General features: G+C 38.7%; 1 protein-coding gene across 3 annotated transcripts in view; it reads left to right on the forward strand.

The window, feature by feature from the left end:
- The first annotated feature begins 1036 nt into the window (after positions 1 to 1036).
- Positions 1037 to 13334, forward strand: part of opcml (opioid binding protein/cell adhesion molecule-like) — a 322331-nt gene continuing 310033 nt past the window's right edge. For all 3 annotated transcript variants that reach the window (XM_053441824.1, XM_053441826.1, XM_053441827.1), the window contains exon 1: positions 1037 to 1364. In XM_053441824.1, coding sequence (XP_053297799.1) covers positions 1318 to 1364 — 47 coding nt within the window. In that variant the 5' untranslated portion in view covers positions 1037 to 1317. The remainder of the gene's footprint in view (positions 1365 to 13334) is intronic.

Here is a 13334-nt window from a genome sequence, read left to right on the forward strand (position 1 = left end):
TTCCCCCATTCCACACAGAACACAATTGTTCTGTGTCCATTGAGGCTCTCTTCATTTCAGTAGTTCATCCAGTAGTTGTTGGACCAAACTACTAAGTAATGGTTTATATATCAGATTCAAATTTATTGTGGCTTTAGCTGTCTTTTAAAAAGCAGTAAAAGAGGAACTTTTGTACTCTTGTTGTTTTCAAATAGAGCAGATGTCAAGAATGACGACTAATTGGTTGGTTTGGCAAATGTGCACTTCTTTGCATCTATTAAAGAACAGAGAGGAGCTCTTCCCTGTGCTTTATTCAATGCATCTGATTTACCTGCCCAGTGGATGGACTGCAGCTACAAATGTATCAACATTGTATTATGGATTGAAAATTTCTACTTTACTTTACCTTGAGAATTGTGTAGATCTAAGCAAAAGAAGATATTGCATATGATAACAGTAAGGAATTTCAACCTGCTTTTTACAAAGAACCACTCAACATTGCCGCTGACTTTACTCAAAATAGCAGCAGTGAGTATTTAAGGGAGAATCTCATAAAAACGGTGTCATCTCATTATGATTCCTTCTATCCACTGGTGTTTCAGTTCTTCACAAACAAACATCTACTGTAGGTGCTTCCGCCGGAAAGAGCAGTCCAAGCTGTCACAACACTGCATCAGAATACCTCATTAAACTCCCACATACCCCCAAGATGTCAGTCAACACAAAAATCTAAAAATAATTATTTTTAGAACATTTTGCAGATTCCCAAATCACCATTTCTATTAAGTGAGAGGCTACTATTTATTAGCCTTTATTAAATATCATCCCTTCATCATGTTTTTAATCCTGCTCTATTTCTGTCAGAGGACAGAGGTAGGAAAGCAGGGCTGAGGAGTCAAAGCAGCCAGACAAAAAAAAATAAAGGGGGAAATACAGAGCAAGGACTGTTCATGGGTGATCGACAGCAGCGTCAACCAATACCAGCTGAGCGGAGGCTGCCCTCTCCCCCCCACTCCAGTCTGGCAGAGTGCTGGTCCCCCTGTGCGCTGTAGTACGTGCAAGAGAGGGAGATCGAAGGCTGCGTGAGGAGCCGGTGTCTGTGTGTGCGTGTGTGTGCCACCAAATACTACTTTGCACTGGATTTAAAGCATCTTCAGTACAGCCAGCAAGTGGAAATGAAAAGCTATTCAAACTGACATTCAGGAACGAGACAGAGAGAAAAAGGAACCAAGTGGGCAGCTCGGTTGTAGCTCGGTTGTGGGAAGATAGAAAAAGAGCCTCTTTAAAACAAACGGCACATCAGAATCAGCACTGCTCGGGAATCATGTATAATTCGGTATGCTTCATCATCCTGTCGTGGGTGTTTGCTGTGCTTGTGTTCCCAGGTAAGACTTCTTCTACTCTACTGTCTAAGCTCTTTGTATTTCTGTGTTAAAAATGTTCTGACTCTTCTGCCTCTTCTTCACACTGTGAAGTGGTGCACTGTGGAGGCATACTCTTATACTCCACTCTTTTCTTATGTTGCCCATTTGAAAATCATCTTGTCAGTGTGACCCTATGAGGGGTTTCATGGGACAGCCAGAGAATGGAGGGTATTTTAAGTTTGTGGAAAAGCTGTCCTTGTCTGTTGACTCATGCCCCCAAATCTGCCCCACATGGAGTGGGGGAAAGTTTCCTCCACCTCACACACTTGTCAACTTTAATCCGAGTTTTCAGGCTTTACAGGGGTTGACACCAAGCCCTAATCTCAAGCGTTTCCTGGAGGGATAACTTCATCAATCTTAAATTGGAGTGAGTTTAAAATTCAATGAAACAACCAGCCATCAACGAAATCACTTTTTTTAGGCATTTATGTGAAAATCTGTTTTTACTAGCTGGCATTTGAAATGAATATTGATCAGTTAATCTCAACAATGTGTGCACATTTCAATATTATTGAAGGATTTTGACCATGTTGAAGTGCTGAATGGAAGCAACCGAGATGTGTTGATCAGTAGAGAGGAGTGCTTTGCAGATTTATCAGCGATGGGCAAAAGTACTTATCTGAAAGCAGCTCGCATAGTGTGTTGCTGCATGTACAGTGACATAGTATTTGCCACCATGGCCCTTTAACCTATAGTTTCAGTGTCCTCACACAGATTATGAGGAAAAAGCATTGATGACAGAGACACCTGAGCAAAACTGCTTTCTGGTGAAGTCACAGAGGAGTGCACTGTCCTGAAATTACATTAAATGTGGCTGACGTCTGAAAATGCTAATATGTGCCCTGAGCACCAGAAGTGAGAGAAATGTGTTTTCTCCCCTCAAAAGGGATTATGTGATGGGGTCTGAAAGGAAAATAATGTGACTAATTTACATTTTATTTAAACAACTCAGGTTCCAAGTCCAGAAAACAAGTTGTTTGTCCTGAGTTAAAAATGCCAGTAACCTTGAATGTGTGTTGTGACTTTGTGAACAGATAGATTACTGAAAAGTATGTGAGTCATATCATTATGTAATTTAATTTGTTTGAGAAATGTTAAACTCCAAATAGAGGTCATCTAATTGCCAATATTTGCACTTGCATCACAAAACAACATCGGTTATATTAATTAATTATATTCCATATATATAAGTGACTGAGCGGTCTTGTCTCACTATGGACTGAGACAGAATGGTGATTGTTATGACATTGCTGATGAATTTGACAATTTTTTTTTTGTATTTAAATTAGATTTAAGGGTCTATATTTTGCAATGTTTCTATCATGGTTCAATGACAAGTGCATATGGAGTTACTATCTTTGGGTATATACATCGACATCCGGACATCAGAAAGTTTACACATCCTCCGCCGCAAACTAAAAACATACCTCTTCCGACTATACCTTGAATACAATTTTGAAACTAACAATTTAGTAGCACTTAAATAGCACTTTGTAGTTTTTCTTTATTTTTGAAGAAATTGTACTTTCTTGATTCTTGTAGATCTGGGTCTGTACCCTTGGGGTTGAATGCACTTATTGTAAGTCGCTTTGGATAAAAGCGTCAGCTAACTGTAATGTATATTACTGCCTTGGAATTGACTTGATTAATTATTGACAGCATACAGACCCCACACATGCTCATTTGATTTAATATGAAGCCCTGATCACATTCACAACAGATGGCATTATTGAAAGGCAAACCATATTTTGTCATCTTAAATGGACATTAACGAATTGTAAATATGTTGTAGCCTGGCCATAACTCAAACAGGAAATAGTATGCAACAGACAATTAAGACAAACACAAATGTAGCAGTTTGGAGCAGATCCGCTGGGTATGAAATATTAGATATTGTATGTTTTGACATCAGCTCTCGTAGCCTCAGGTGTTATCTAGGGTGGACCTCCAACAGTGAAGCATACTTCACACTGCATGTGCAGGCAGCATTTCACTACATTATTTGCCAACCGTAGACTGCAGGGGTCCAAAGTATGACACCACTTTTCCATTCATTTTGGCTGGGAATGCAAAATGTATTGCTGCACGGCCTCGAGCTGGTATGCAGAACACAGGCTGGTTCATATTGTGTGAAAATGAGGAAACACAATTCAGATTTAGTTTTACTAACTAATTGTGGAGCATCCTTATGGAAATCATCTTTGCAAGTCCAACATGCATCATTTGGCCATTATATTTCAAGAAGCCCTAGGAAAACAGGAAGTATTTTTTCAATTAATAGATTATGAAAACATCTACAGGAACATCAATGGAACAGTGTGACTTACTCACATCCTTGCATAGAGTAATGCTAAAAGCCTGATATCACTATCATACTATACACTCAGTGAACATTTTATTAAGAACATCTGTAGTCCTGTTTATTCATACAGTTATAAATAAGCCATGCATGTGGCCGCTGTAAAATCATGTAGAATCGGGGGCTAAATTGCCTTTGGGATCAATACAGTATCTATAAATCTATCTCAGTTTTCCTCTGCTGAGACCGCAGATGGAAGAGTTTTCTTGACACTGGCCCTTTAATACCACTCAGCCATGGTTTAAATGCATCTGCTCAGTGAACATACAACTATTGTTGCTGACTATGTGCATCCCACAGTTTACCATCCTCTAAAGGTTACTGTCAGCAGGATAATGCTCCATGTCACAAATTCAAAGTCGTCTCTGACTGGTTACATGAACATGACAGTGAGTTCAGTGAACTTGGGTGACCTCCCCAGTCACCAGATGTGAATCCAGTAGAACACCTTTGGGATGTAGCAGAAGGGGAGACTGGCAGCATGAATGTGCAGCTGACAAAACTGCAGAGATGATTTGATACAGTGTGACATCAAGACCCCAGGAAGTCACTGCACCCAGCTAGGAATCAGTGCTGCTCACAACCCCTGATAACACAGCAAAGTTTTATTTTTTTCACACAAAAGTTTTGTATTCATTAGGTTAATAAGTAACATGTTCATTAGAAAATGTTGAATGTTTTGTGGTTTAGTTGTTGTCTTGGATCTTGAATGTGAGAAGTTGTTAGTTCTTAATACTGCAAACACAAATATAAAGCTTTATCCTTCTCCCGAGTTCATCCAGAAAATTGTTTTGCTGAGTGTGCATGTTCTTTTTCAGTGCTGCGTGCCCTGCTTCACATTCATACTCATTCTGCACTACCTTCACACCTGGGAGAACTGCCCAGGACCACAGTTTATCACACATCTATTGATTGAGCAGCTGCTGCATACCTGCTGGTGTTGGGACGGACAGCCGCTCAGAAGACTTAAGGCGGTATTCTTTTTTCACTAGGTTGTTTGTGGACTTTGTGAGTGTGTTGGCGAGTTAAAGTGAAAGAGCTGACTGTCACATGAAACAATTGAAACATCGTTAGTGAGTTAAAGAACAAATGCTGGCTATGTATATTTCATGAGTAATAGGCCCCATGTTAAAACGTCCAGTACTCCCTGCTGTTGGATTTTTACCTTTTATTCATTGGGATTAATTGAACTGTCAATTTGACTGAATTTTTAGCATGTAAAAGCTCTGCCTTTGATTTTCAGTGTCTGCAAAAAGCAGAGGAAAATTACCCTGCAGACACGGAGTTCAGATGGATGGAGCAAGGTTAATTTGCATCAGCAAATTAATCTGTCCAAGAATATATGTGGTAAAAAGTGAGAAAATATACTAAATTCATTGTTCAAATGAATTGACTTGGCTTGTACAAGGCAACAATAATATGTTTCTGGTCCAGAGTATATTTTTCTGTATCCATCCATCTGAACATTATTTAGTGTTAGTAGATTTATGTGACATTTAGAGAGAAACGACATAACCAACAGATATGAACAGTAGACACTTTGTACCAGAGGCAGTACAAGACAACAGACAAGGCTGCTTCTTCTCTTCTCTTTACCAACCTGTGGATAGTTTTGTTTTCATAACTGTGAAAAGACACAGCTTCTAATCGCGTGTGATAAACTGTGGTCCTGATCATTTATCTGTGGAAACTTAATTTGATGAGTTGAGTGAACTCTGAGAAGAGCTGTCATTCAAGTCATGAAATGAAGTCAACATACTTCAAGTCAGAAGAGGCGGTGTTCTGAAGGTGTCTACACATAACTATAAAAAAGGCGAGGTGAGTTGAAACAACTTGAAATTAATAAAATATATCTATATGTCAAGCCAATATTGGTTCTCTACACTAATTATGATCTATTTTACTCACACTATTAGAAATAATAAATTGTTTAGTTGGAATTATGCTTTATTAGTCCACCTTTTTCATCCTGGATATCAAAGGATCACTGAAGTCCTCGGACACAATAGAAATACTTTTTACAATCAATATGAACCATACTTAGTGGCAAACCAAATGGCAACTTCTACTAAAAGTAATGTTTTTAAGAACACTAATAGTTATAAAGATGTAGGGAATGAATCATAGTTTACAGAGTTTGCTTCTCTAACAGAACAAATTAAATAAAATCTTTTCTGCTATACTTTCTCAATCTATTATGCATCCCACTGTCACATCACCGTAGAAACTCAGTTCATTCGTGAGTATCCACCATGTTCAAACTAACAGTCATATTCAACTGTTGTTCAGAGCTCTCTAGATATTATTTTGTATTTCAAAGTTAAATGGGCTTTCTGGACTTACTGATAATTTACAGAGCTTTACACTCTAAACCACATTCACTCATTCCAACACCACTGACATAATGCTGCACCTTTTCTATTACATACACCATTCACTCAGTGCCAGCACAACCAACAAAGCTTTTTTTTCTCATATTTTGCATCATTATGTGGTTCGGAAGAGGCGGGGATCGAGCCACCAATCTCCTGGTGACTGGACAGCCTGCAATTCCATGTTTTGTCTATCTGTTCCTTTTATTGAAGGTCAGATGACCTTCTTCATCTCTTGTTACATACATACATTCAGACAGGGTATATTACTGTCATGTTCTTCAAGTCTGTCTGATCAATCCCAAGTAGTAGTGTCACACTTTTTTGGAAGAAACAGCTTATGGAGACAAAACTGCTGCACAAGTGAACACACACAATTTAAACTTTCCATTTCCTTTTGTTCTTCACAGTCAAGCTGAGCAGAATGAAACATCTTTTTGCATTGTTTTGCCTATGCTGTTCAACACGAGGTAGTACATGGGTCAGGGCTGTCTCTGTTAGCAGCTATGATTCAAGAGGGTTTTGGGAACAAAATTGTCTTCACTTTCCAGGGGTGAGGCATTCATTTATTGAAACTAAAAGTGGTATAGTAATAAATTGGTGAGTTCTCTCTGGGATTGACAGAAATATAACAGGAGGAATGTGGCTCTGGAGGTAAAGTGAGGTAGAGTGGGTCGTCCACTTCTCTGAAGGTCGGTGATTTGATCCCCAGTCCGCATGTCAACATGTCCTTGGGCAACAAAGAGCCTAAAATTGCTCCTGACGGCTGTGCTGTCAGTGTGTGATAGGGATGTATGAGTGATGGAGAAGCCGCCATGTATGAAGTATTTTAGCGATCTTTAAGACGAGAAAAGCGTTTTATAAACAGAGTTCACTACTTTATTAAACACCAGTGTTATCCTTCAGACAACCTGCTGCTTGGGGACAAACTCTTCTCCACACTCTAATTCCTCCCCAATATATGATGCTTCCCTTGAGGCTGTGCATTTATCAAACTTACAGTGGCACAAGATAAAGTTCAGGCCAAATATCGCTCAACTTTTCTGGTCTGTGTGTGACTCATAGGGTATAGCCTCCTCAGGTCCAGCTGATTGAGTCATTTATCATGATGACACACCTTCAGCTGACTACAGACAACACCGCAGCTTGGTCCTGCCCATTGATTCCAAAGACTCAGAATGATGGATTGCAATTATCAGCAATTCAAATTGCTTGTAAAAAAAAAAAAAAAATCTTTAGTTTACGTTCATGATCAGCGTATGCATCAGCTTTTATTTAATATTTATGTCGTCAAATGCCGCTAAGCCTCAAGTGTGATTATAAATCATGGTAACCATAGATACCTTTATCAAACAGAAGGACCCAGGAGTCCCAGTTTGGAAACAGCTGGAAGAGTCAGAGTTAAAATTATTGTTATTGTTGTTGTTTTCACTGAAATGTATGATATGTCAAATTTAATGGCCTCATATTACTCAGAGTTGAGTGCAAGGAGATGGAGAGTGTGACAATTTATCACCATGTCACCCTTCCTGGAGATCACATCTTTCATGCAGCTCTATGACACATTTGAATTCTGTCACCATGAGGGAAGCAAGGCTCTGGAAGTATATCAAACGTGCTAAGAAGCTTTGGCGGTTAACCAGAATGAAAGGGAAAGACGCCTGCACCATTTTTCACATCACTGTTCTTTCTTGAGATGCAGTATGGGCACGTCATCCCTAAAATTTAGAAATAATTCAATTAAAGAAAGTGTGCTCCTCTATATTTTACTTCATACAGTCCCATGAGAATTTAAAAAGTTAAACTAAATCCATTCATAGTTTATCCTCCTACAGCCCCAGAAAATGTATTCAAAAGAGTCTTCAAATTTGACTCAAACAGTAGTAACCAAGTCAGATACATAATCGACTTTGTGGTTTGTCTCAAAAGCTTTACAATGGAACAATCATTGACTGTGAGTCACTTTTTACAAACAGTTATGGCATTGTAACAATAGTGAACACAGGCTAACATTGATTGGAGGGGATACATTTGTGAGAGCGCTGTCTCTTGGCATCAGGGCACATTGGTGGCAAAATGAGAGCGCTGCAGTCTTTGAATGGATGCAAGTAATAGTTTGTCAGTGAATAGGCGGCGGATGGCACAAGCAAGAACAAGCATTCAAGTGTCATGAGTGTGCAAGGATGTAATATGAGAAGGGGCTGCTAAACCAGAATCCAATTGGTTTGAAAGCTATTGGTACTACAGCATGGCGATGTTCCTGTTGAATACAAATGTGCTCAGTTTCATCCAGGGCTTTTTTCATTCAGAACAAGCCTTCATTGAGTCATTTATCAATCATTTATTGAATCAAAATGGGCCATAGCACAGGGAGATCAGTGTGCCAACGCTTTGCCTTTACTGAAACAGTCTCTATGGATTTGCTGAATGGTAGTAGTTAGTTTGTTTTGCTTTAACTATGATTCTACCACTCACAGTGGAAATATTGTCATTGTGGTGTGGCAATAACCCCATTTAATCAAATGTTAATGATCTTTTCATGTTTGTTGTGACGATGCCATCGGGTCCTTCAGGGATTTCATTTGTGTTTTAGTTCGATGTAAAATTCAGTGATACTGATGCAGGTTGTCAGAACAAGCTTGAAGTATTTTTCTCATACAGACCGTGCATGCTCAGTGCATGTAGGAGACTCATTACTGTAATGACCCACTTGTACATGTTTGGCTATTGGCGGGTTCCAGCAGTTTGCTTCGATGGATCAGTTGTGTTCAGTGATCCAATCCGTCGGGCAGCAGTGTAAAGACAGCCACAGGGACATGCGAATCAGTGTATTTAAAGCATTACAACTAATGAAGTCTCTAAATCCGCATTGATCAATTTTTACCAACTTAGCACTAGCACTCAGACTCCTTCAGCTCACTTTTTTCCTTTTGTTGTTCCCATACACAGTTTTTGTTGTGGTTCACTCTCTGCCCTAATCAGGGGTGTTTCCCTCTTGAAACTCACTATTCAGAACCAAGTGAAACACACCAGCTCATCTTGGAAATTAGGCAAACATTCAGCTGTTTAATGAGGCCTGTCTGGACATCCGCCCCAAGACGTCCCTTTTCATATATTAAAAGTTAATATCTGGGACCTCGTGGCCGTCACCTGGAAGTTCCAGAAACATCGAAATTTGTGGCCATTATCAATGGGCCTTTTAGCTAATGCACTCAGGTTTATAACTACAGTATATTGTGTATTCTGGATGTTTATACATTGAGATGAACAGCTTTATATACTACATATTTTCCAAGTGGTCTAGTATAGTATATACTCTGCAAACATACCTGTGGCAGTACACCTTGCCACGGGGCTCTCACCACAGCAACCAGAGACAAACCATTCGCTTTTCACATATTTATTAAATCAGACACATTTAACAAACAAATTAACTTCAACTTAAAGCAGACTAGCTTTGCAGCTCAGTCTCTTGCTCCATCCGGGCATCTCTCGAGTCCTTGAGGCAGCTCCAATGCTGCCTCTTTAGCACGAGGACCAATCAGATAACAGCTCTCACCTGCGCTGATCGATCCTCTGTGGTGCAGGTGAGCGGGCTCTCCCAGCCCCCTCACCTCCACAATACCTTAGCTAGAAAAAAAAAAATTGCTCTTTTTACACTGGCACACTGAGTAATACTGACATACAATACATATTTTGTCAGATAAATAGAAAAGGATCATCATCAAACTACAGCTTACAGATAATTCATTTGAAACCTTAACCATTTTAATTACTTCTGAGGCACTTTGCTCTAGTTTTCACTGAGATGCTGCAGACGGCTAAATCCAGAACAGCCACTGACAATCCTCCTCCCCAAGAGCGCTGCGAGGAAAACAGAGGGTTTAATTCATTGAAGTTTTCATTAACAGAAGCATTATAGAGGACACACAGTGACATAAAAGACAACTCTTTAAACAAACTTAATCAATAGTGTTTTTCCTGACCCATTTCTTTCCTTCCCTCTTGCATTTCAAAGTCAAGTGAGCGAGTGCAACTCTGCCCATTGGCAGCTTTCTTCTCTTTAGGCGAGCTAAGCTTATTCTCTTGTGGCCGGATGATGCTCCTCTAATATCAGACATCAATGTGGCAAAAAAATCATTCATGTTTTTAAGATAAAGCTTGCATCATTGAGCAACTGTTTAAAAACCTAATGCAAGATGATAATTATTTTACATGAATATCTTCTTTCTAGAACATCCTCGCACAACCATGTCGCATCTTTTGCTCTGTGATCAGACCTGGGACACAACTTCACAATGTATCCAGTGTTTGGTGAGAAATTTTTGCTGTGGTTCAGTGGGAAAAGCAGGTCATCCACTAATAAGAAGGGCTGTGGTTTGATCCCCAACTCCTCCAATTTGTATTCCGAAATCTCTGTACAAAATACTGGAACCCAAATGACCCCTGTCGACTGTGCCATCAGTGTGGGAATGGTGTGAGATAGATCACCAAAAACTTGCAGCATACAGTACTATGAGAGTGTAAATGGGGGAGTTTGGATTGTACTGTAAAGATGAGAAAAGCCTGGTAAATACTGGCTATTCACCAGTCCATTTGTACCAGCAATATCAACTTTACAAAGCTACAAAATGACAAATATGTACTGTGTTTGACTGCAGTTTATTGTGAAATCTTTTCTCTAACAAATATGGAAAAATTATTTTTGAAACAGCAATGTGAAGTTATGTTTTTTTGGTTCTTTCTTTTTTAGATTTCTTAACCTCATTGTGATGCACCAAGCTGTGATAAAAGGGTAAGCTCATTAGCCCCTAGTCCATATGGCCCAAAAACCCACTGTTACTCAACTAACAGTGAGAGAAGAGCTTGTAGGATTCCTCAAACAACCACAAGGGAAATCAGTGAGCTGAATCCACACTTTCCAACAATTTGGACAAGTAAAGCAAAGGTGCGATTTAATGCAGAAAGATGTCTTGGTGTTACCATATAATGAGCATTGCTTTTTCTGATGCTTGTTATCCAACAATATTATAGGGCTTAAGGATCTAAAGAGATACAATGAGGACATCACGTGAACAGTGATTGGCCACTGGTCTTTTTTCCTACAACTTTTCCAAATCATGGACATTTTCGACAGTAAAGACAACTGTTAGACTCACTTATATTTTTAGTTTCTTCTCTCCTCTGTTTCTCACATCTAGCAAACCCATGTCCAGTTTAAGCCTTATTTTTAAATGTAGCTTTAGTGTGATATTCACATAACATTACAAAATGAAAAGACTAACAGGAGGCAACACATGATTGATGTCTGCCCTGCAGAGGCCATCATTTCCATGAAAGGTATCCTAGAAATTGACAGTAGAACACAAATTTGATACAGGATTAGGTTAATCCTTCACTCTTAAATAACAATCAACTTTAAGAATTACTGTAAATATTGCATTGACATTCTTTGTAAAGGTATTTGTAAAAACTTTCTGGAGAAAGGATTACGCAGGCAAGGGGGAGGGTAAGTCAGATGAAATGTATGAAAAATACTTGACCTTAAACCAGACCCAAAGAATAAAAAGCACAGGTTTAAAATCTGGGCCAAGTAACACAATCCTACAATCCCCATATCCACAACAGCATCTTGTAATTTTGCAATAATTTTATAATGTTTACCACCAGCTGGGAAAAAAAGATACCAAAGATAATAGAATTTGCACACAAAACGGATGAGGTGGTCAATACAAATTTAAGAATAATATGCTAAATGTGCTAGTCTGAAATTACATGCGAGAACACAACGTCACATTTTTTTATTTGACATTGCAGTTGAACAGTAAGTCAGGGCAAATATTAACATAGTTAGAAATTACACTGTAGCCACCACAAATACTTATGCTGATAATGTAATTAAGAGTAGTTTCATTTGCAATTTATCAAGATGAATACAAATTTGTGGATAAGGTATTCAGATTAACTTTATGATAATTTACTAAAGTAACAGAACTAATAATGCACCCTAAAAACAGGCCAGGCATAATCAGGAAAAATACTAAGTATTAAGTATTTAATACTTATACCTTATGCACAGAAATGTCTGTAACTGACCTTTAGAAATTGTATCTTGACATCATTACTCGCGCATTAATGGTCAGGTCTTCAGTGCTGCAGCTGGTTTAGACAACGCTCTTTTACACTTTTCTCCACTAATCATTTGTTTGGTTTATACAAACTATTTTTGCTCGTTCACGTGAAGTAGTCGCTCAGTGGAAAGTCCACCGAGTTCCTTTGGTCTCAGCTGCTCAGAGATCATCGTGCAGCTTCTTGGTATATTAAAGCTTTTTGTTTTAATATGTCGTCAACTAAAATATGCATCCTACATCTATTTTAACAGGCTTTTTCAGTTTGATTGTCTTCCATTTCTTGTTCACTGCTCATATGTTGGAGTTTTTTTATCTGCCATGTAAAGTCACCTTGAGTAATCTGAAGGGCGCTTATAACTTAAATATATTATTATTATTATCATTAATATTAAATTATAAAAAGATTTATTTTTGTGTAGAGATTGGCACTGGTTTTTGAAGGCAATGACACATTATGTTATCCTGCCAATACTGGCATTAAACCAGGAAATTAGTTTCCGACATTCTCTGCCAAAATGAATTCATCTCAAAATACCATTGGTGGAAGCAGGGTCTGAGTTGTTTGGGCTCCAGCCTCACCAAGAATTATGTTAGCCCCATATACCATGCCATGGAACAACCAAGAAAATTACAGAGCAGAATAAACCAATATGTTCTGTTTTCATTTGAACTGTGACTAATCTGCTGTTCAACAGTGCCTCCACATCCCAACAACATGCACATTACACAAATCTGAGTTAATAACATATTCACTGTTCATTCATTTTATTTCGCCAGTTTCCAGAAATCAGTGCTGAAGATGTACTCTCTAACACATCAGTGACATTCTCTCAAATGAGCCTGCCTTGCTCTTATGTTAGATAACAGCTCGCAGAACTTTTTTTTGCAAGCTGCAATTTGGTTTGCTTGTGTTTAGTTAGTTTAAAGTTGGGACTATTTTACTAGGCCAGAGTGGGGGACAGCTGGCACAATTTGTTGTGGATGCCCTAATTGAATGCACAAATGTTACATCCATACAAGCACTGCATACTTTTTGTTTCTACCTGGTAATTGTGGAAGGAAACAAAAG

This window comes from Pleuronectes platessa, chromosome 15 (genome assembly GCF_947347685.1).
Source record: "Pleuronectes platessa chromosome 15, fPlePla1.1, whole genome shotgun sequence".
In the NCBI taxonomy this organism is placed as follows: domain Eukaryota; kingdom Metazoa; phylum Chordata; class Actinopteri; order Pleuronectiformes; family Pleuronectidae; genus Pleuronectes; species Pleuronectes platessa.